General features: G+C 50.2%; 1 protein-coding gene across 1 annotated transcript in view; it reads right to left on the bottom strand.

Moving 5' to 3' along the window:
- The window catches only part of TG (thyroglobulin), a 253,327-nt gene that overhangs the window by 180,107 nt on the left and 48,959 nt on the right, over positions 1–24,261 (bottom strand). Inside the window, exons 21-26 of the mRNA XM_045453613.1 lie at positions 22,302–22,451; positions 17,564–17,734; positions 11,757–11,873; positions 11,090–11,205; positions 7,541–7,649; positions 2,440–2,631 (exon numbers count right to left, since the gene is read on the bottom strand). Of these exons, the coding sequence (XP_045309569.1) occupies positions 2,440–2,631; positions 7,541–7,649; positions 11,090–11,205; positions 11,757–11,873; positions 17,564–17,734; positions 22,302–22,451 (855 nt within the window). The remainder of the gene's footprint in view (positions 1–2,439; positions 2,632–7,540; positions 7,650–11,089; positions 11,206–11,756; positions 11,874–17,563; positions 17,735–22,301; positions 22,452–24,261) is intronic.

Below are 24,261 nucleotides of genomic sequence, written 5' to 3' on the forward strand. Positions count from 1 at the left end.
GCCATCTGTAAACACCACCGCAGGTGATTCTGGTGCACGGATGGATTCTAGAATCCCTCGCCTCGTTAGCCCAGTTCATTCCACGGATGAGGAAGCAGAGGCATGGGAAAGGGGACCGGTTTTGCTAGCTACTGAGGAATAGCCAGCCGGCAGCGAGGGCCTGGGACCTCAGTGGGGGCCGGGAGGAGCCCGCTGAGGGCCCAGAGGAAGTCTGAGCACTAGGGCCGTCCTCTCACAAGCCAAGACGCAGACTCACGGGATTAAACAAGAGGCGGGTAGATTTTTCCTTCTGCTCCAGACCTTGGAAAGCGAAACCCACGCAGCTTTGTCCTTCAGTGCTAAAGTGTCAACGAGATCTCCGTGTGTCTGAGACATGGGTGCCAGCTAGAGATTGGAAGTCCCTTTTGCTGGTCACACACTGCCCGCTTCGGGTACACGCCCGTGTACCATGAGCCGCGCGAGGCCCTCTGAGCCCCGCTTCCAAGAAGCCCCCACTGACACGTAGGTACAGAAGCCTCACGAATTGTCCTTACTAGTCAGTGGAAACAAAGCCACTGAGGCAGGGGGAAGGGGGGAATCCACCAGAAAGTTAAATGACTTTCCAGACCGCGGTAGCAGGATTCTGTTCCCGGCCATCGGCAGACCCAGCCAGCGCTTTCATAATTTAAAGCTCCAAATCTGCCCGTCGGGCAAGACTGGGGAAAACATCTGCCTTGATGTTTTATGTGTGTCTCGAGGAGAGCTTAGCTCGCGGCGCTGTGAGGTGGTCGGTCAGCTGGGCATAAATCACGGATCACAGGTTATGCTTGGAGGAAAAAGCAAGCGAGCTGCTAGCCAGAAATGTCATGGAAAAAAGGATTTTGTGGGGCTCACTGTTCCATGGAACACAATAATTCTTCCATATAGGATTCTAAGGAAAGCGAAACGAACCTTCCAACTCGAAAAACCATATGGTTTGGTGAGTAATGGAGCATCTGGGGAAATTGTGGTATCCTCGGAAAAGAAGGCAGAAGGCATCCCTGATTTGAACCGCAGTGTTTCCCACATACACACGCTGACACGCATGTCCATGCTTACACGTGTCTGTGTGGGTTTAATCTCTCTCTCTCTGCATATACTTTTGCTTACCTAAACACTAACACGAATGCACGTCATATAACCACAGAGCATCAGGCCTAAAAGGAATTTTAGAATCTAACTTGGTCTAGTCCAGGCTCCTGCCCTACCACTGCAACACTTTCTCATCCGGCCCCCGCAGACCGCAGGGAGCTAACCTCAGCGTTTTCAGCAAACACCCTGTTTGAACCCCGGGCAGCATTCAAGTCTGTCGACAAAATTCCTCCACGTGTCACCCCTCTGCACCACGGCTTCCGTGAGGCACCACCCTCCCGGGTCTCTTCCCTGCTGTCTGGCCGCTAGTTCTCCGTCTTCTTCGAAGGTTCTCCCCATCATGTAGGTGTTCACCAGGGGTCGGCCCCCATCACCCTTGATCTTCTCACCCCGGGCCCGCCTCCAAGGAAATCCCACCCATACCCACGGTTCTGATACCTCCTCGACACCGGGAACGCACGCCTTTCCGTCTCCTGCCCTGACTCCCCCTCTGAGCTTTGGATCTTCGTCCCCAAAAGCTCAGTCCCACCTTGTGACTGTCTTAAAGGCGTTTCAAACTTAGCACAGTGTAAATGGGTTCATGACCTTCCCAAATCTCTGTCTCCCATTACCAAACCCAACATCTCCCATCATTCACTACACAAGCTATCGAGGTGAACAAGTTGGAGAGCCAAGAATGGTCCTCAATACTCATGTCCAAAGTCCTGTCGGTTTGTCTGCTATTGATACCTTGAATCTGTCCCCTTTTCTTCATCTCCACTGCTGTCCCCTCAGCCCAAGCTACCCCCTCTCACCTGGACGGCAGGGTGTAACTCCCCACTGAACTCCACATCTACTCCAACTCCCCATCTATCACCTTCTCAAGACAAAGTGTCAAAATTCGTATCTGATCATGGCATTCCTTTCCTTCACACTGTCATTAGCGGGCCACCTGGGTGGCTCAGTTTGTGAAGCGTCCGACTTCAACTCAGGTCATGATCTCACAGCTCATGGGTTCGAGCCCCGCGTCGGGCTCTGTGCTGACAGCTCAGGGCCTGGAGCCTGCTTCGGATTCAGAGTGTCTCCCTCTCTCTCTCTCTCTCTGTCCCTGCCACACTCACACTCTCTCTCAAAAAAACATTGTTTTTAATTTTAAAAAAATACTTTCAAAGGCTTACAATTATTCCTAGAATCAAAACCACCTCTACTGAAGCCCGTGGGTCCGCCTAAGCTAAGCGGTCACCTCGTGCTGTGACTCCCCACGCCGTCTCCACGTTGTATGTCCTGGCTTCCGTGACCCTGCTTATTCCTGGCACCGGAGGGCCCCGTCCTCACTGCCACATTAGTTACCTCCTTGGACCTGCGCAAGGATGAAGCCATCACAGCACGAATCACGGTCACACGCCAGAAGACAGAAGAGATGAGCCCCGGCCAGATCGGCTCCCGAGGCTGAGAACACGACGGCCCCGTACGTTCCAGAGAGCGCGTTTTGGAAGCCCGTTGGCTTGAAGCTCTTCCGGCTTGTTGTGGTGAATTCTTGGCCTGGGGAAAAGGCAGAGAAAAGTTTTTTTTAAAGATCTGAAAACAGTTCAGAGTCCGCCACAGTTTACGGGTCACGTGACAACGGACCCTCCGGTTGGGCCAGGGGCAGCATCGAGTCCAAGATGCGACGCTCTCTGCGCCACGAAACTTCTGGATTTCCCATGCGTGAAGGAGGGGGCACCCAGCAGACCTGGACAGACGCCCCTCACATCTTTGAAGCGCTAGAGGGGATGCGTGGAGAAGTGACACCTTTATTGTTTCTACCATTACCAGCAAACATTTATTGAGCTCCAACTGTGCACACAGACACCGTGACACGTGATTTGCCTACGCGACCTCACTTCGTCTTCACTGCCCTACGGGTGAGGTTCAGCGTGCCCTGCCCGCTACCACACGCGCTTCTGTGCTTCCAACTCGGGCCGGGCGAGAAGCTGTGACGCTGGAGTCACATCAGTCGATCTACGGTTTTCCCGGCACGTCAAACGGCAGGTGCACACAGCACACGCAAACACAGCGGAGCGCGGCTGCAAGAAACACGGTAGGGTACACAGCGCCTACTGGTCAACGTTCTTCCTCTGGCCACCGTCTCTGCCTCCAAAGCGACAATTCCAATTTTCCCCTCCCTAACTCGGCAGACTCCCCCCCCCCCTTCCCTCCTCCCTCCCACATCAAGCTACGTGGCTCTTTTAGCATTTACTGTGGCGTCGCTCTGCGATGGATTCGATGTCTTTTTAAAAATTGTGCTAGCATTTTAAATAGGATTGTCATAGCTTCTGTCAGTCCTCAGTTAAAAATGGCAAGGTTTGGGTTTTGCCTGTCCCTCACTCTAGTTTTCCCATAAGCCCTGTTATTTTGAGAGCATCATTGTGCAAAGACGAGATTTTTCAGGGAGGGATATATATAGATCTACGGCCAAAATGTCTATCCTATTATTATGTCCCTTTCACATGTGAGGCAAGAGAGCCTGAACGAGTGAATGGTCCTGCCTGGGTTTACACAGCTGGTGGGTGGCAGACGGAAGGCCTTCCTCATCCTGACCTCCCCTCCACCCTGCCGTTCACCAGGACTTAACTGACTCAGGCCCCCGGAAGTAGTGGAGAGGCTTAGAGTGAGGAACCCAGGAGCACAAGCCTTGGAATGAGACAGATTTGGGTGCAAATCCTTGTGGCACCTCAGAGCCTCAGCTTCCCCTTCTGTACAATGGGGATGACAGCGTGTCATCCTCCTGGATGTTGAGGGGATAAAAAGATAGACCATACATGAACGGGTTGAGCAATGGGTCTGCCACTTGGCTGATGCTCAGCATTTTCCAGGTCTCCAAAAGGCCACATCTTCTGCCCCCTCACATTGCTTCACTCTGCCCCTTCTGCCTGACCGCCCTGTCACTGGCCGAGCTTGAAAAGCCCCGGCCCATCCTTGTCGCCAAAACCCAGCTTCATTTCAAGGCCCCATCTCCCTGATTTTTACATTTAGAATTCGTTTCTCCCTCCCTAGATCTCAAGGCTCCGTCATCCTTCACCCCGTATTTAACCTACTCGAGACAGTGTCTGCTTCCGTAACCAGCTTGAGACTCCCCAGAGCCATTCCCTGCTGGCCAACCCTATAGTCGCTGGCCATACGTGACCATTTAAATGTCTATTTCAGTTCTCCAAAATTCATGTTGCAGTAGCCACATTCCAAGTGCTGGTGGCCACGTGTGGCCATTTTGGACAGCAAGGGTTTATAGAACATGCTCATCACTGAAGAAAGCTCCATGGGACCGTAGCCCTGGACTGTAGGGCTATCTCTCAGCCCCACCCCCGGTATCCGCCATATTGCCCGGCACCGGGGACCTCCTGCCCTGAGGTCTTCATGTAAGTGCCTCTTCTTTCTTCCGCCTCAGGTCTCAGTTCCAACGTCCTCTCCTCCGAGGCTCTTTCCCTGGCCAACCTCTAGCAATTAACGTTTTTCTTTCATTTCCTTTTTAAGTTGTCATAAAATATATGTCACATAAGATTGACCATTGTAACCATCTTAAGGGGATACTTCGATGGCATTAGTACCTTCACACTGTTGTGCAATCATCACTCCCATCCGTCTCTATTATTTTGCCTCAGCCCAAAATGAAACTCTGCACCCATCCAACACTAACCGTCCATCCCCTCCCCCGTCCCTCGTAACCACTGTTCTACTTCCTGTCTCCGTGAACCTGACCGCCTTAGTAGCCCATGTCCGTGTCTGTCTTGACCCAATGCCCTGTTTGATTTTCACGAAAGCGCTTAGAACCCTCGGAAATGATCTTATTGCTGGATCGATTCCTTCACCAGTCATTCCGTCTGTTTTGTTCACAGCTGCATCCACAGTGCCTGCCAAAGTGCATATCCCGCCTCAGTAAATATTTACGAAAAGTGCCAGTGCCGAGCTGGTCCACACGAGGTCGAGTCCTAGACAACAGAGCAGGTGTGGGGGAAATCTCAGAGCTGGAAGAGGTTATGCCCTGAAGTCCCAGGTTCCACCCTGATGCAGGGGCAAGGTGCTTCCTCTTTCTAGACCTCTTCTGTGAAACTAGGGGGTTGGGCTAGGCAGTCTAGAAGGAACCTCTGAGCACTGTCTTCCTTTGATTCTAAAAGATCACATGGCTTCTCCTCCACGTTCCCAGCCACAGCTTTTAGGTGCACAGAGACAGAATGGTACTGGGAGATGGACCAAGGTGTCCCGTCCTCCAGGTCGCTTAGGGTCAGGTGTGTGAATGGATGTGCTTGCCTACCTACTAGGCACCACTGACACGGGAGGCTTTCAAAAGCCACGTATATCCCTCCTCAGCTGTGACATCTTACGCCCTTTATGGCACGCAAACTAAAGAAGTGGTTCCTGATCAGGTGAGGAGGCAGGAGTCTGAACATCCCTTCTGTGTTTGCTCTCCTAGGAAGCAGAACGTCTGTGTCTGTGCATTTCCTGCTTCAAAAAAAAAAAAAAAAAAAAGTAGGGGGCTCCTGGGTGGCTCAGTCGGTTAAACGTCCGACTTCGGCTCAGGTCACGATCTCGCGGTTTGTGAGTTCGAGCCCCGCGTCGGGCTCTGTGCTTACGGCTCAGAGCCTGGAGCCTGCTTCGGATTCCGTGTCTCCCTCTCTCTCTGCCCCTCCCCCACTCATGCTCTGTCTCTCTCTCTCAAAAAAAATAAAATAAACATAAAAAAAGTAAAACAAAACAAAACAAAAAAAGCAAGAAACACTGATTTAGTTTGGCAACAAGGAAGAGTCTCCGTTTCCCTTGCAATCGGAGATGAGGAGAAAAAAATAAGAACAAACACTTAGAAAGAAATACAATCACATCAAAAAAAAAAAATGCGATGAAACTCCAAGGGTTGGTTTTAAAGAACATTTTGGGGAGGGGTTACTTGTTTTATTTTGGTTGTCCTTTTTAGACAAAAATAAAGTCTCTATGTGCTGTTATGTTTTGTAATGGATAAAAAAATAATTGGAATAAACACTGGGGCAGGAATTCTAGTCCCCCCTGGCCACAGATGAGAGAAATCTCAGCTCTGCTGAACTCCACTCTCCCAGGGAGCCCTCCCCTAAGACAGGATGGAGGCATTAGGCGAAGGAAGGGCCACAGGCAAAAAGCCACACGCGCTTGTCTCTGCCATGGGCTGCAGACCGTGCGAGGCCAGCTGAGGCCTTGGGTCTGGACTGTGGCATCGTCTCCACGTTGCACAAGTCTGAAGCTGCTGGGAGCCAGGCCACCTGAGCTACGGATCTGCGAGAATGGCATGCCTGCCACTCCCCAGTCCACCCCCCAGATGCTCAGTCAGGCCCCCTGGGCCGCCTTCTGGTTTGTGCCCTTACCTCGGGTCATCAGAAAACATGTCAGCAAGAACAAAGTCAGTCTTAGAAATCTGCACCTGCTATGGACCATGCTCTAACGGCACAGGTCACCTCACCCCAAGCTTCCAATCTCCTCGCTTCACTTGTGACTCCTACTCTGCCAGTGGAGAACTGGAGGCCCAGAACGTCAAGGACCTTGGCCACAGCTAGTAGGTGGCAGAGTGGGGTCAGCCCAGGCAGGCGGGCTCCAGCGCCCTCACCCTTAACCGAGTGAGGGAGGGCCCGGGGAGCAGGGACCAGCCATGTGCCGCAGCTCATGGGGAGTCTGGCTGTGGCCCAGGGCTCCCAACCTCTCTTGGCCCTGATGGAGGCAAGCAGGACAGGGCAGAATAGGGCGGGCTTCCCTGTCCCCGCTCTGTGAAGCCACGTAGGGGAATTCAGACACACTTGGGTTCTCACCCACTTCCCCAACTGATTAACAGTAAGACCTTGTGAAACTCTTTTAATCTCTCTGAGCCTCAGTCTCCTCATCTGTAAAACAGGGGCTATGATCCCTGTTTCGCTTTCCTCGAAGAATTTCTATGAAGGTGGATGTAACAAGTCTAGGGAAGTGAGCTGTAAACTGAGAGGACATGCCCTTGCTACTCAACTTGAGGCCGGGGGACCAGGCCTCCCCGAGAGCTTATTTGAAAGGCAGAATTACTGACTCAGCATCTGCATTTTTATGAACCCCCCAGGTAATATGCATGCGCGCTGCAGCTGTAGGAGGCCCCGGTTGGTGAGGGAGACAGTCCTTGGAGGTTTTGGACCCTTGTGAGAAGGTCTGGTAACTTCTGGGGAGGGTGGAGACCAACGGGAAGGGAAGGCGTGAGAGAGGCAGCTGCAGGGAGCTTGGAGTCCACACCCCCGCTGGGGATGCTCCCCGCTCATTGCTCATCGACACCCCTTGTGTCTGCTCTGTCACTTAGTTCCTCACCTACGGAGGAAGCCTCCCGGTCCCGACAGTGCGGTCCCCTCCCTAAACTCGCCCTGCCAGGAAGCAGCTCTAAACACGAGTGTCAAGTTAAACCACCGAGGCCCCAAACCATCTAGCTCAGCCAACCTACCCTTTTTCAAATACACAGCCGGAGAGTCCGGAGTCCCGTTCCTCACTGTCACCTGGCACCTAAGACTCCCGAAGCCGGTGGCCTCTGAGTTCCCCAGGGTGTCTTGATGCTGGAGATGGAAAGAGGATGCATTATTATCCAGAGATGGTCACTGCAGTTCCACAAACATTCACCAAACTCTGACCGTGGCTAGGCGCTGGGGCTGCAAAGGTAAAAATAGAAGATTCCTGCCCGTTAGTCTCTCCCCGTCTATTGGAGCACACCGACGCGGAAGCAGAAAATTCTGGCCCAGAGTGTTAGCTGCAAAGACACAGGTAAGTCAAGAGGAGGTAATTACAGAGCGGGAACGAGTAATTCTCCTGAGAAAGGAGAGCTTGAAAACTTTCCCAGAACAAAAGTGAATCTGGGTGGGGTACTGATGTATGAGTAAGAGTTTATCAGTTGGAAATAAAAGAAGGGGGTTTCAAGCAAAGTAAGAGGCAGAAATGACGACAAAGAATTCTGTGGTGTTTTGGGGCTCCTGGTGGCTCTGTCGGTTAAGCCTCCGACTTCCCCTCAGGTCATGATCTCACGGCCTGGGAGTTCGAGCCCCGTGTGGGGCTCTGTGCGGACAGCTCGGAACCTGGAGCCTGCTTCCGATTCTGTGTCTCCTTCTCTCTCTGCCCCTCCCCCACTTGTGCTCTGTCTCTCTCTACTCAAGAATAAATAAACGTTATAAATAAATAAATAAATAAATAAATAAATAGAATTCTGTGGTGTTTTGAGGACTAGAGCCTGTGGTTCTTGGAGACTGTCAGTCTCGAGAGGCAGAGTGGCGGGAGAGGACAGACGCAGAAGCATCCTTATGGGCACAGCTCATGTCCAGTGAGGATCAAGGGAAGGTTTGTAAGCTTGGAAATGAGGTCAGACATCCAAACGCCTTGCCATTCTTGCTAATCTCGGATCCCTCTTTCTGCCTGTTTCCAGAACTTCTGCTGGGGCTGGGGGGGGGGGGTGGGGGCAGGGGTGGCAGGATAAATCTGTTTTCATCAATTTGTGGTTTTTTTCCCAGGGATCTGCCCCCCTCTCAGAGTTGCCTGAGTTTCCTGGCTGTGTGGTGGAGGGATGATGGCCTGGGGAGGGGAGAAGGGTCCCCGAGAGGGAAAGGGCTCTGCACTCCTGAGAAGGGTGTGGGTGGCAGGTCCCAGACTGCAGGGCCCCCCACCCCTGGAGGCAGTGGGGCAAGTGTGAGCTGGATGATACACCTGCAGCCTAGACCCAAACAAGAGGCTCCTGCCTTGGTAAAGGGTCCCTTGCACACCCCACACCTAACCCAGACACAAGGCTCCGAGGAGCCTGGCCCTGTGGCTGCAACACCGGGCAGTGTAGACCGGCCAGGTCACTCCCCATCAATGACAACACCTGACCCTGTGTCTCGGGACAGCACTGAGAACCCCGGGGCCCTGCAGGGGAGCCTGGAACGGCTGAGATGGCATTTCTTGCCTGCCTGTTAACAATACTAACAGTGGTGGTGACAGCTATTACAGTCACTGAGCTCTTATTCTGCGGCAGAAACTGTCGTGTGAGCTTCTCCACGTAGGACTTTACTCAATCCTCGCGATAACTGGGGTGCCATTACCACCCTGCATCATAGGTGAGGGCTCTGAGAAAACAAGGGGTGAAGGGCAGGAAGTCAGCAGTGGGGCTGGGACCCAAACCCGGGCAGCCAAGCTCCAGAGCCACCTTCTAATAACACTTCCTGCAAGAGGCTGTCTCTCGTGGGCTAAGGAGTTGGGGGGAGAGTTCATTCTTTTTTGGCTTTTTTAGTTTTATTTTTTAATGAGGAAGTGTTTTATTTCTTATTGACTAAAATCCATACTTGTCAGGGCATCGGAGGATCCAACGACTGATAACCTCCTACTCTGGCTCAGAGGAATGCGAGGTGCTTAGTAAGCACTCAATAGATGCTATCAGCTATCTTCTGCTATCACTAATAATTCTGCAAGCAGGGTCTGATCCCTGAGGGAGAGAGGAGTAGAATTCCCTTAGATCAGAGATGCCCAGGGACCTGGCAGCTAGCTGCCCAGGGAGCACCGTCACTGACTGTGACCTCAGGCCCCTTGACCACCAAGCGTCTCTGGGAGGTGTGGACAGAGGTGTCCCATTAGTAGGGTCACTTTGACTCGGACCAGCCAAGGTGAGGGGACAGCACTTGGAAGCCCCAGACAGCAATTAAATGCAGCCAGTCTGTACTGTCCCACAACGTTAATGCCAGAGGGTCCTGGCCGACTATCACCAGTGTCCCAGCCTATCCTCCCTCCCCGCCCACCAGCCCCCATGTCCCCCTGATACATCTGAAGGCAGGTGTGGGCCATGATAGTGAAAAAACTAATAAAGGCATGGCCATCCTCCCCAACATGCTTTAACCTTTAAACTCAAGGGATTTAACGTTGCCTCCATTGCTGTGTGTTTTGTGTTAGCTTCTCAAATCCTCACCAGAAGGCTGCGAGGTCAAGCCTCCATGTTATAGATGAAGAGTTTGAGGTGAGGAACGTGCACGTGGTCTGACAGCCCCAAACGGACAAGGTTTGGGATTCAATCTAAGGCCCCTCCCTGCCTCCTCTCTAGATCCTGCAGATATAGACCTGGCTGGAGTCCTAAAATTCAGGGGTCCACCTTCCAAGCCCCTTCCTGCGATGTTGCTTATGAACACACACTCACACACCTGCACAAGTGCATGTGCTAAGGGCAGGCAATCCACCCGGTCAGTGATGTCTCAGAACTGCTAACAAATCGACATGCCCTTTAAAAATGTGAAATGAATTATGTGAATCCACAGAATGGACTGGTAGGCTGCCATTAAAAAGAACAAGGTTCATTTTAAAGATGGAGAAAGTTAAACATTATGTGAGAAAACCAAGGTAGAAAAGAAGATGTAGTGTAAGATATTAACATGTAAGCAAACACAACAAGATGCTCATAAACATATAGACATTTTCTGGAAGTTTCCATGAAAAACTGGACAGTAAAAATGGAGATTTGCATGTGGTTAGGAGCTAGCGTACCCTTCGGTCCTAATTCACAGTAACAGTGAAATTGCCAGCTTTGACCTACAGACACAGCAATTTCATGTGGTTCTAACGAATATTTAACATTTTTCTTTCTTAAGCTATAATCATATTTTACTTCTACAATGGAAAGGAATGCTGGGGTCCGGGACTCAGAGAGACAGATGGGACTTAAGGCTCTGGACAACGTCCCTTCACTTCCAGTGCCCAAGCTGCCAGTGGGTAACAGAAGGGAGTTCTCATTGACAATCCCTCTGACCCATTTGTTAGGAAGCGATTCTGCTCAGACGGACACTCCTCGGGACAGCTTCATCCTGAGCTATCACTGGTCCACTGGGGTATTTTTCCCAAGTCTCATCACTTTGAAGAAATGGACGCAACACGGGGTCAGCTGCTGACAGTCTCATTCCACCACCTGACCAGCCTGGTGTCCATTCAATCAGAGCATGTCTGGCACAGAAAGGGCGAGACGCAGAACCCCCACACAGCTGCCATGCCTCACCTGAGCAGACGCTGTGCAGGCCATGTGGTTATTTGTCCAAGCATAGAAATCACACAAGACTTCTGATCCCGCTGTGGACACTGCAAGGAAGCTGCAGGCTTCATCCAGAGCACAGTCTGCAAGCACCATGGGACAGTCAGCGTGCCTGTCTCTCTCAGGTGAGGCTGAGGGCAGGTGGACACATACCGCCCCCCCCACTGCCCCCAACACACCCAAACACACACACACACACACACACACACACACACACACACACTCATCCGTAACATGGATTTCAATGACCTTCAGAGACTGTAGGGTTATGAGATAATCCTTGTAAACATACATGCTCGGTAAATATCATTGCTGTTATCACCCCTTTCTGGCCATGACATTGGTACAGACAGACAGCTCTCCTGACCCGGACAAATAACTCTACAAGGAACTGATGGCCATCATTTCTGCTCCCTTACATTTAGCACAGCAATGTTCTCAGTACGTAGTATATGCATTATAAACTCTGAGGTGAAACTATGAATTGAATATACACTTGGGGAATCGACCCATTTACCAAATGTTTTGAGAAAGTGTATTTTCTCATTACAGTTTCAGTGGTTTTATTTGATTTGTCTTTCCCAGGTCAGCACAGAGTATTTTCCCACACGCCCGGCTCCCCAGCACCCCTTACCTGTCAAGCATTGTGTCAGTGGAGACCCAGAACCAGGGACTCTGGACATGCCCGCCACAGTGACATCCGCACGGAAGGTCACCTTAGAGTCTGGAGCCTTCTCAAATTTCTGCATCACTGAAAGAAAAGTAGAATGATGACATTGGACTCTGAAAGGCAGAAGGCTTCTCTACGGAGAAGCCAGGAAGAGTGCCAGGCCAAGAAATCACGTCTGTGTGTCTGTCTCATTCACAGTGCTTGGTCACACAAATGTCCCTAGGAGAGGAATTCCCTTTTAAAATAGTTCCAGCATGCTGCCTCATACCTGATGCAGAAAGCTATGTATTTTCATGTCTCCTTTTGCAACCTCATTGTCAGGAGGTAAGGAGAAATTTTAATATTATGCTAGTCCTTACCACTCATTTTTTTTCCTCATTGATGGTGATTTTTCTATCTAAATTTATATTTTCCTGTCTTGATCTTTGAGTGCAAATTTTCTTATAATTATGCTATTGAAAGTTTTCCTTCCAGAAAACAATTTTTACTTCTTTCTGGAAAGAGGTAAGTTATCTTTTTTTTTTAATGTTTGTTTACTTTTGAGAGAGACAGAGACAGAATGCGAGTGGGTTAGGGGCAGAAAGAGAGGGAGACACAGAATCCAAAGCAGGCTCCAGGCTCCGAGCTATCAGCACAGAGCCCGACACGGGGCTCGAACCCACGAAGTACGAGATCATGACCTGAGCCGAAGTCGGACGCTCAACCGACTGAGCTACCCAGGCGCCCCAGAGGTAAGTTATCTTTTAAAAGACAAATAAAACAGGCACATGTGGGTTCGTGTAAATCTGAAGACGTGACACGTGGCTCAGGCGTTTTCATGATAGTAGGTGTTTAAGTAACATACTAGCATCTGTTTTTCTAGCTACCATCAACATGCCTGAATTCTCCACTAGGAATGACACAGTCACATGCTCCTGGAGCTAAACAGGGGAGAAGAAATAAATATAAGATCTCAAGGCAATGAGACGCGGAACTCATTCTTGACCCAGCAAAAAAGCATTGCAGATAACTCTCCGGGAATGAGACTCATTTCCAAAACCAAAAATGCCCAGAGGTGTCAGCATTTTGCAAATAACTCTCAGAAACCAAGCTTCAAAGTAGACCAGTATTAATTTTTTGCAGACATAATTCTAAACGTACAAAAGCACCCATTCTCCTACTTACCTGTTGCTTTATAAAACAGACCTGTGTCTAGATGGATTTTTATCACGTCAGTAAATTCAAGACCACCCAGCAACCTTTTTTCCGTTTTCGTAATAAATGCAGGAAAAAAAAATTTTATTGCTTTTGGGATAAAGTCGGGAGAAGGGGATGCTAATATAAGAGACACAGCATGCTTTAAACCTTCACAAATTCTGATGCAGAAAATAATTCTGATTTTACAAGGTAGTCCTTCCGTGTTGATCACTCAAGTTGCCAAGTTCATGTGCTTGGCCCGTAGTCAACTCTTCTGCTCTCCTCTCTTTCTCTCTTTTGTCTGTGTTTACACCCCTTGGTTATCTTGTTTGTAGAGACTGCAGGCTCCAGTCCAGCAAACACCACACAATATTCAGCCCTTTGTCCCTCAGGTGTAACTGGCACGGACAGATACTCCCGACATTGCAGGAGACTAAACAAAATTTGACGGGTCTCTCAATTTCCAGCTGAAGTCTTCCCAGAGGCTGAAAACGCAGTCACTTTAGCACTCCAGTTAGACAATTTGCTGGCTTCCTTAAAAGGGACCCTTCAGGGATGAAGGTCTCTTCATGCTAGAGCATTCGGTGAGGAAGCTCATTGCCAAACAGAACAGAAACAATCCATGCACTAAGTTGCCAATAATTCCATAGAATATGGAGTTAGCTGGCAAATTTTTAGACATTCTATTGGTACAATTTCCCACCTGCCAAGTTTTGACTTAGCAGATATTTACAAATGTCTTGGAAAGCATAGAGGGTCAACACGAGAGCCATTATATGTGATCATGGCTACGCGTCCGTCTCTTTCCAAGACAAGGACAATGTTCTGGGAGTACATGAACACCTACTAGCTGAGACTGTGACAGAAACATGAGTTTCTTGTTTACTGGGTGGATACGTTGATGAACAGATGACTGCCAAGACCACCGCAACGCCCGAAAACCTGGAGAGAACCCTATGGAGACGACACCACCCCAACAGCAGCTGATACCTCTGGGCACCTGACGTGTGATATGGAATCTTTGGTGCGGGTCAGCGAAAAGCAGTATTAGAAAACTGGGTCTAGAATTAAAGGAAGGGGAGCTTACAATATTTCCAGGGGCCAAGGTCAGCGAGTAAACCACTAACTCCGTAGGTAAACTAAGGGTTTGCCACAGGCAGTATAGAGAAGATGGAGGGGACCGCCAGGAAGAGACAAGGCAGGCAGTGCTGGCTCTGGAGTCAGCCCCCGTCCAAGTCCTTTCGCCACCACCCCGCATCGGCCCTGTGTCCTGGGGCACATTTCAATCTCTGAGAGCCCAGTTGTGTGGTTGTAGGGATTAAATAGAAGAATGTGGAAAACCTGGTATATAACAATTCAGTAAGTGACAAGTCCCTTTGCCCGCCCGCCCTCCCCGCCCCCCCCCCCCCCCCCGACAAGGACACCTGCCTAAGTGCCAGGGCTTGTGAAACTGGCTACAGGACTTCTGGTGGCAGGAGAGTCCCCTTCCCTGATCACATTTAGGGAGGAATTTCAAACAGGCCCAGATAATAACAGCAATTCATTCATTCTGTCAACAAGCACCAGCCACTCTGGAATAGAACAGAAAGGTACCACTCTAGCCCCAAAGGATGATATTATCTGAATATCCGATGATATTATACTATCCAAAGGAGGCTAGAATCCGGAGAGGAGAGTGAGGTATGCAATTTTATTTTACTCCGAGAGCAATGCAGAACCACTGAAAGGTGGTGAGGGGCATTGCATAAACGGAATTGCCTTTTATTTTTATTCTTCTTAATGTTTATTTAATCTTGAGAGAGAGAGACAGAGTGCCGCAGAGAGGGAAGGAGAGAGAAGATCCAAAGTGGGCTGTGCTGACAGGAGACAGCCCAGTGTGGGTGGGGCTCAAACCCACGAACCACGAGATCATGACCTGAGCCGAAGTCGGACACTTAGCTGACTGAGCCACTCAGGTGCCCCCAGAGTTGCCTTTTGGAATAATTGTTGCAAAGCATTGCAGAAAAATGGCTGCGTGGGGGCACACCCTGGGGCAAGAGGACAAGGTAGGGGAGGTGACAGCATAATCCCTGTGGGGGGAAACCCAGGCCCGGACAAAGCAGGTGGAAAGGGCACCAGTCTCCCCCAGGGATACAGCTGACCTCTATACCATTTGCTTTTTTTCTGGAAGATAAATGCCTCAAAATTAGGACTGCAATTCCACTCTCAAAGAGGAAGCTCCCCTCAAAAGCAAGCCGATTGGATTCCTAGAAGAGGCTTTTGACATGTCAGTGGGGACCCAGCTTAACATGGAAATCCTTCTGAAAATCCAGAGAGGGAGCAGTAAACTCCCTCCGAGCTTTGCATAAGAAGCCCGAGACTCCGAGACTCCAAGGTCCAATCTGGAGGCTATTCACCAGCCAGAGCCTCGGGGAGGCATCATGGAAGCTGGCAAGGCTAAGCTCTTACTCATTAACGCTTCTGGTGCTACTGATGACACTGTCCTTTCTGCTCTGGGGGGGGGGGGGGGGGGGTGGGACTCGGGGCTGAACAAAGCATCTAAGGCTTTGCGAAATGCAGATTACAATCCTGGCAGCTGAGGCGGTGACAGGGAAGCAAAGAGGAGGGGAGTGAAAATGCAAGCACTCCTGTGCTAATCCCAGATGGCCCAGAGTCACCTGGGCCTAGCAAAGGGCTCTCCCTGCCTCTCCCTCATTTGTGATGGGCAGGTAAGATCGGCCTGCCTTGTGGCCTAAGGCACCTTCCAGCTTTAACTCCCCTGATTGCAGTTTCTGCCCAAGAAAAGGAATATTGGAAAAAATAATTAGACTCTCCTTGGATTTGCAGTTTATCCACAGGGACACACACACACACACACACACAAGTCTTTGAGAATCTTTAGCGCTTTGCTAGAGAAGGAAATGATTGTTCTGAGCATTAGAAAATGAAAATGTCTCAGGACGCCTGGGTGGTGCAGTCGGTTAAGCGTCCGACTCCTGGTTGCGGCTCAGGTCCTGATCTCACAGCTCGTGAGTTCGAGCCCCACGTCCGGCTCTGCACTGACAGTGCAGAGCCTGCTTGAGATTCTCTCTCCATCCCTCTCTTTCTCTCTCACTCACTCTCCCAAAAAATAAACATTAAAAAAGAAAATGAAAATGTCCCTCTTGGATTTTCTCGAGTGTTGTATGTGATTCGCTGCACCCACTTCCCTAGAGAGCAGATAGGCTACGTGTGCAAGTGTGTGCGTGTGAGGCGTGTGTACAAGTGTGCGTGTGCATGTGTGCAGGTGTGTGCTTAATGAGGAAGCAGATAAATCCAGGTAGAAGCAGATCAGTGTCATGGAAAGAACGGGTTTGGGGGTCAGGTACACGCTGGCTCATGTTCTAGGGATGTTATATCCTGACTAATAAGTCGCTTAGACATTCACGTCTCTGTTTCCTCAGCTAAATAATTGGGGATAATAACATCTACCCCTCAGACCCACTGTGAAGTTCACCCATGACTGCCTGTCTAAAATTTCCGCAAGGGGGCCTGGCACGTAGTAAGTCCATGCACATCAGGCCCTCTCGCCTCACACGAAAACTGAGAGACCCCGGCCACCGGCACCGGCTCCGCCTGGTCAAGGTTACAAAGGTAAGCCAGACCCCAGGCAGGAAGGCGACTCTACGGAAAGGTAGGGCAGGGTCCTGAAGACTTAGGTCAGAATTAAAGGCACTTACAGGCTGTCTCCGCCTGCTCCTTGATTAACCTGAATCTCCTCCTTGTCCTGAAACATTTATTACCTCTTCCTGTCATGTCACCCCTAACACACCGACCCCCCTGCAAGGCAGACATTAACAGCCCCACTCAGCAGATGAGGAAACTCTTGAAGGTGAGTGGCTTTCTCAGACGACATAGCTAATGGAGGGCACCATTGAGATTAAACTAGTCCTGACCCCACTCCCATCCCACCGAGCACTGTACGACAGGTATCGATCGGTTCACCCAGGACTTTCCCACCCATCACCTCGTTGAAGAGCTGTGCCCGGCACAGGGTGGGGCTCAGTGGAGGCTCGTTGTTCTCCTAGGATGGTTTTGTTGACCCTGACAGTGTCCCAGGAGGCAAGCAGGAGGCTGCTGGGGTGACTGAGGATCAGAGAGAGGTTGAGAAATTTGCTCTGGGTCACCCAGCAGGTAAGTTACAGAATCGGGACCGGCACTCGGGTCTTCCTACAACATCCAGCTGAGAGAGAAAAGCTGACCAGCTTTGCAGAGGCACAGCACCCACAGGAAAAGGAAACTCAGCTCGTGAATTATTTTAAAATTCATAGCTCACACACACTGAAGTATTTAGGGGTGAGGTTGCATGATGTCTGAAATTTGCTTTCCAAGGATCAAAAATAGAGAGGGAGAGAAAGAAAGAAAAAGGAAGTGGAAAATGCTAACTTTTTTTGGATCTAGGTGACAGGTATTTATTTATTCATCTTACTATTCTTTCGACTCCCACGTAGATTAAAAATTTGCAAAATAAAATGTTGGAGACAAATGCATCTCCTACTTCTCTCCCTTTCTAGAAAGCCCTTGAGAGCACATGCCCTCTCCCCAGTAACGTGGCTGATATAATTCCCAGCACATACTCAGACACTGGGATTCCGAGAGCGGGGCCTCCATTTCCGACCACAGCAGCCTCCGTCCCTCGCTGTCCACGCAGAAGGCCTTCCCGCTGCCCCTGTCCCTCTGGCTGGCTTGGTACTGGCCGTCCTGGTCGCACTGCAAGCCCGCCTCACTCTTCTGACAGTCAGTGACACCTGGAACGGAGAGACAGATGTACCATCACCGACGTGCTTCTGGGACCCCTCCCCTCGGGGCCCCCAGACTGCCTGTAGTTGACATCGCATGTCCAAGTGACGGGTCTGATGCAGACACCCTCCAGCGTCAAACTCTTCAGGGTTCCCACCCTTTGGTCAAAGGATCTTGTCCAGGCCCCCTGTTGGGCCACTAAGACCCTGCGATCTGGCTCCACCTGTCTCACTCCACGCGCTCTGCGTCTCCACAGGGCACACGGCATTCAGTGCCCGGGGCACTCCCTCTTGGGGATACCGAACACCATATCCCAAACACAGGCTCTGCTCCCGGGGCTCCACCTCCTGGTGCTCATTCTCCTCCAGCTTCAATGGGATACCCCTTCACTGCCTATCAGCCCTCCCCTCAATCCTCACTTCCTCAGGGAAGCCCCAGGCTTCCGACATCCGACCGTTACACACTCCCATCCACCCACACCTCTCCTCGCTGCTGGACCGTGGTTATTATTTCCATCTGTCTGTGTGAATGAACTATCCGCCTCCCCCTCAGTAGAAGCTCCAGGCCGGCAGGGACCTGATCTGGTTTTGTTCCTTATTGGATCCCAGTGCCTTGCTCAGGGTCTGACACAGGACACGAGCTCCCGCACTGGAATACCGGGATTTGTAGTAAGAAATATATATTTGGCCTTCCTCTCGTTTCTGGCACAAAACCCCTTAAATCTCCTGGCATTTCCTAAGTGGTGAAAGTGATAAAGGTGTCTTTTGTTACAGTATAGAGGTCACTTTGGGATGGCTCTTAAGGATGGAGGCTGATTGCCAGGAGAAGCAACTATGTGATTATGGCACTGAAGCTTTCGGTCCCTCTCCCTGACCTCCAATCACCAACAGCCAATGATTTAATCAAGCTCGCCTATGTAATGGAACGTCCATAAAACCCCAAAAGGATGGGGCTCTGAGAGCTTCCGGGTTGGTGAACACGTGAGAGGTGGGGGAGAACGGTGCACCTGGAGAGGCATGGGAGCTCCGCCCCTTCCGCCCCTTCCCTCCGCCCCCCCCCCCCCCCCCCCCCCCCCGCCCCCTGACCATGTCCCGTGCATCTCTTACCTGTCTGTTCCTCGGTTATATCCTGTTATAACAAACTGGTAACTTTGGTGAGTTCTGGGAGGCGCTCTAGCAAATTAGTCACACCCAAGGAGGAGGCCATGGGAACCTCTGACTTATAGTCAGCTGGTCGGAAGTACAGGTAACAATCTAGACATAGGACCGGTGCCCGAGGGGGTTGTTGGAACGTCCTGTGTGTAACTTGTTCCTCAGAAGCACAGGTAGTAACCTGGGCTTTCGATTGGGGATGGGGGCAGTGGGGTCTCAACCTGTGGGATCTGGTACTATCTCTGAGAGGATCATGTCCAGATTGCTTGTTGCTGGTCTGGGGAAACTACCCCCTACACACACACACACACACACACACACACACACACACACACACTGGAATTGGGTACCGGAACCTCCCCCAAACAACCCAGTCAATAAATACTACCTGAATCCATGGATGAATACCTCTATCCCTAACCTTCAGCTATTTCTTCTGCCCAGAAGCCCCTTCTCCACCTGCCCCATGGCTAATCCCCACTTGTCCTTCAAGACGCAGTGCTAGCTACAACAAGATCATATAACATACATGTCCATTATATTACTAATTACACACATCATATTATTAATCAAACGTTATGTTCTTTTCCTATCAGACTCTAAACTCCCTGAGGACGAGGAAATTACCATCACTTGTCTCCTATATACCCAGTAAAAACTTGGCACAAAAAAAGAGTGCTTAATACATTTTTGATGAATGATACCGAAAGAATGTCTTGACATGGTTCTCCGGGGCTGGGAAGTAGGTTCAAAAATGTTCTTTCATGGCAGCCCAGAGACTTGAGAACATCTAATTTTCTATACAGTAAGACTATTAGTTATAGGACTAACCATTGATTAATTACAACACTTAGTAGAGAGATTACAAAGGCTACTTTAAAAATCTTTTTTTATGTTTATTTATTTTTGAGACAGAGGGACACAGAGCACGAGTGGGGGAGGGGCGGAGAGGGAGGGAGACACGGAATCTGAAGCAGGCTCCAGGCTCTGAGCTGTCAGCAGAGAGCCTGATGCGGGGCTCGAACTCGTGAACTACGAGATCATGACCTGAGCCGAAGTCGGACGCTTAGCTGACTGAGCCACCCAGGCACCCGGAGGAATTGAGATTCTACCAGCTATCTTAACACCAAAAGGAAACCGGGGAAATACTGTAATCACTCGGCATCACTTAAAGCTTGGCAGACTCTCCTGCCTCGTGCTTCTTTCCCATGATTCCATCTGAGAACACAGACCAGGTAAGACAACGAGCAGAACGATGACGCTGACAGTCTTGGAGGCATTCTTAGATACAAACATACACAACGGCATAGACTCTACCCCTGACTCTGGAGCCTCAGCCACGGGAATCTGTTCTGTTCCTCTAGGAAGATCTCTGGGAGAGCGGGAATGATGCGACAGCCCCCCACTTCTGCATGGAGATGCAGTGAAAGCTCATCCCCGAAGCAGGATGAGGGTGATGCTTATGGTTCACCTTAAACAAGTTAATGGATTACACTTTGTTGGGGACTGAAGGTTTGTATCCCTCCAGATTCATGTGTGGAAGCGTTAACCGTCAACACGGTGGTATTTGGAGGTGGGACTTTGGGTGATTAGGTTTAGATGAGGTCATAGGGTGGGGTCCCTGCGATGGGATCAGGGCCCTTATAAAAAGAGGAAGACACAGGAGATCCCTCACTCTGTATGTATGCACCAAGGAAAGGCCACGTGAGGACATAGCCAGGAAGAGGGCCCTCGCCAAGAACCTGACCATATTGGTACCTCGATCTTGGACTTCCTGCCTCCAGAACCATAAGAAATAAACGTTAGCTGCTGCCACCACCCCGTCTATGGTAATCTGTATGTAGCAACTGGAACTAAGACATGGTTTATAAGCACCCTATGAGTGGGGTATCATCGGCCCCATCTAATTAATAAGGAAGTTGACATTCAGAGAAACAAGGAGGCGTGGCCTTGGTCATAGTTCCAGGGCAGGGGCGGGAACCAACCTGGGTCTGGCTGGTGTCAAACTTCAGGCTTCTCCTCTGCTCCCTGTCATTTCTGTAGTGCCCCCCGCTCCCATAAACAAGGATCAAACAAGGATCAACACAACGTATCGATCCCTTTATAAGAAAGCCTTCCTCCAGCACTGTGATAACACTTTAATTCATCTCAAATCCATGGCTGAATCAATGCGTCCAAGCTGAGGGTGATATCCAAACGTCAGGGACACTCTGCCTTCCTGGTGAAGAGTTTAATGTCTACGAGCAATGTCGGACTCCTAGTCTATAAAATCCCTCTGGTTGTCTTAGAATTATCACACTATTACCACTTCTCTCCTAAAGAAACTTCCCTGGGGGCGCCTGGGGGGCTCAGTCAGTTGAGTGGCCGACCTCGGCTCAGGTCACGATCTCACGGCTCGTGGGTTTGAGCCCTGCATCAGGCTCTGTGCTGACAGCTCGGAGCCTGGAGCCCACTTTGGATTCTGTGTCTCTTTCTCTCTGCCCCTCCCTCTGCTTGCAGTCTGCCTCTCTCTCTCTCTCAAAAATAAACTTTTTTTTTTAATTTAAAAAAAGAAGAAAAGAAACTGCCCTTACCAGGGAAATTGACTCGGTCTCTTTCAATTAATCATTTTAGAATTCTAAAATCTATTCAGATCTAAAACATTAATGGTTTGCTCTGCGTTGACACAGTTTCAGATGCACAACGAGGCGAGCTGTGCACCCTTTTGCCAGGAAAAACCCAACAACACCTAGGTGACTATCACGTAGGCCGAGTGAAATCACATGACATATGGGAAAGCCACACGTACCGACGGTCCTGACAAATTTATAGGGCCAGAAAGGGAATATGAGCCACATAGTTGTAATGACTGGTAATGACTGTGGGTGGAAAATTTCTTCCATTTCTCAATCTGATAAGCTTGGCTTACAAAAATCAGAAGTTTCAGAAGCAGACAATGCCAACATCAAAGGCCAGTTATGCCACTTACTAGTGGAGGGACTCTGGCTAAATTACCTCTCTGAGCCTTAGCGTTCTTATACGTAAAAGTTGGGCCAATAATATTTACACAGAAGGGGATTTGATAGGATTTAAACCATCTGACCTAGATCCTGGCAGGGTACAGGCATACGGAGGTGGTGCCCCTTTGATCATTATGCTCTGCACCCACTGGGTCTCCACGGCCAGCAATTGTGTCCCCCTCCAAGAGACACTTGGCAACATCTGGAGACATGTTTGGCTGTCGTAACTGGGAGGGGATATGCTACTGGCATCTAGCAAGTAAGGGTCGGTGATGCTGCTAAATAAACATCCTGCCACACAGAACACGGTCCCCAGAATGAATTTTCTGTCCCCAGATTTCAACAGGGCCAAGGTTGAACCACCCTGCTGTGTCCCCATTGCATGGTAGGGACTCTCTTTCAAGCGGGGACCTGGCGACACTTACAGTGAGTGTGGCTGAAAGCTCCAGCAGAAACGGTCGTCCTGCCCCTGGGACATGGGACACAGGCCACGCTCCCTGCCTGTTCTTGGTAGAATCCGACGGGACAGGGAATGCAGATCTCCTCTTGAAAATAACTTCCCTCAGGACACTTGACTGGAAAAGAGAAACAGAGAAATGATGTTAAAGAAAAGATTCTGGGGCGCCTGGGTGGCTCAGTCGGTTGAGCGTCTGACTTTGGCTCAGGTCATGATCTTGCAATTGACAAGTTTGAGCCCCGCGTCGGGCTCTGTGCCGACAGCTCAGAGCTTGGATCCTGCTTCAGAGTCTGTCTCCCTCTCTCTCTGCCCCTCCCCCACTCACACTCTGTCTCTCAAAAATAAAATTAAAATGTTAAAAAAACTTTTTAAGGAAACAAAGAAGAGATTCTGGCTTTACAGGTGTCACCTCGGAACACACAGGCCATGTGAAATCCCAGCAGCAGGACAAAAGCTCACTCACTGAAAAAGTGCCCAGTGAGAATCTGCAATGTGTCAGACTCTCAGAGTCGAGGGTAAGCTGTGGGAAGGGTAGACGAGGCTCCGGCCCTTCAGGAGCTGACGGGCTAGTAGGATAAGAGGCTGTCCGACAAGAACTTCAAATGTGGGTAAAGCGAGGCAGAAGAGGAGTGTACATCAGTGAGGAAGGCCCTCTGAGAGGTGATGCTTGACACCAAATGATGGGGAGCACCCTGGGCAAAGAGCCAAAGAGTATTCAAAGCAGAGATGACAGCAAGTGCAAAAGTCCTGAGGCAGGAGTGAGTTCGGATTAGTCAAGGAACAGAGCGAAAAAAGCCAGACAAAGCCAGCTACTAAGCTAGAGCTTAGCAGACAAAGGGAAGACCGGCATGAGACGAGGTTTGGGAACAACTTGAAAGATGAGGGTCCATCGCTCAGTTGCCATGGGAACGCTGCCCTAACTGGAGGGCATGGTGGGGCGCAGCCTGGGGTGCAAGCTTGGGGGTTAGAAGGATTGGCTCAGGTCCCTCTCCCCACGATACCTAAATGACTATGGACTTCCCGGAGGCTCCATTTTCTCCTCTGTGAAAGGTATTAATAATACGATCCCGTCGGAATGTAATGATGATCATAATGCCAGACTCAAATACACTCAACAAATGGTCGCTATTTTGTTTTTCATTTTTAATTCCAGTGAGTTCACCTACAGTGCTATATTAGTTGCAGATGTACGATCTGGTGATTCAGCACGTCCCTGCATCACCTGGGGCTCATCATGGCATGTGCACTCCTTGATCCCCATCAACAATCTCCCCCACTCTCCCACCCATCATTATTTTTATACTTGAGGGAGTCCTTCCTTGACATCAGCCAGCCTCAATATCCACGCTGTCCAAACAGGGCAATTTCAACAATTCTGCACCCTCTCATTAGACTCATGCGGCCTCTCCCTGCCGGTTGGTCACCGATGGCGTTGCTCAGATCTGGGACCACGGTGAGGTGAGACACCCAGGGCACAGGATTCACGGAGGCCCTCGCTGTTGGGTTGTGAGGTTTCTGATTTACTCAGAAATACCAAGTATGACCCTGAGAGGGAGGCCTCCGTACATCACGCCCCCTGGAGGCCTCCCTGTGCTACCCTGTTAATCTGCAGATTCTCAGTGCTTTCTGCCCCCTCTGATTCTCACATTTCTAGTCCTTTCTCATCTGTTCCTCTACTACGATCTGGGCTGAGGAACCAGAAACCCCAACTAAAGAGACACATATCTCCCAAGAGTTGTTAGGGTCCGGGAGCTCTAGCTTAGGAAAATGCATAAATTTGGCCACGCTGATACTGATGGCTCAGAGAAGGGGTGGGGAGAAAAGAGGTTCTTGTTGCTTTCTTTCTTGGTTCTGGGCTGTGTTCCCAAGAGTTTGCCAAATGACTTCCAGAAGAAGCGAGCTGTTACCCAGTGAAGGCGAGAGCCGGA

Source organism: Leopardus geoffroyi, chromosome C3 (assembly GCF_018350155.1).
Source record: "Leopardus geoffroyi isolate Oge1 chromosome C3, O.geoffroyi_Oge1_pat1.0, whole genome shotgun sequence".
Taxonomy (NCBI): domain Eukaryota; kingdom Metazoa; phylum Chordata; class Mammalia; order Carnivora; family Felidae; genus Leopardus; species Leopardus geoffroyi.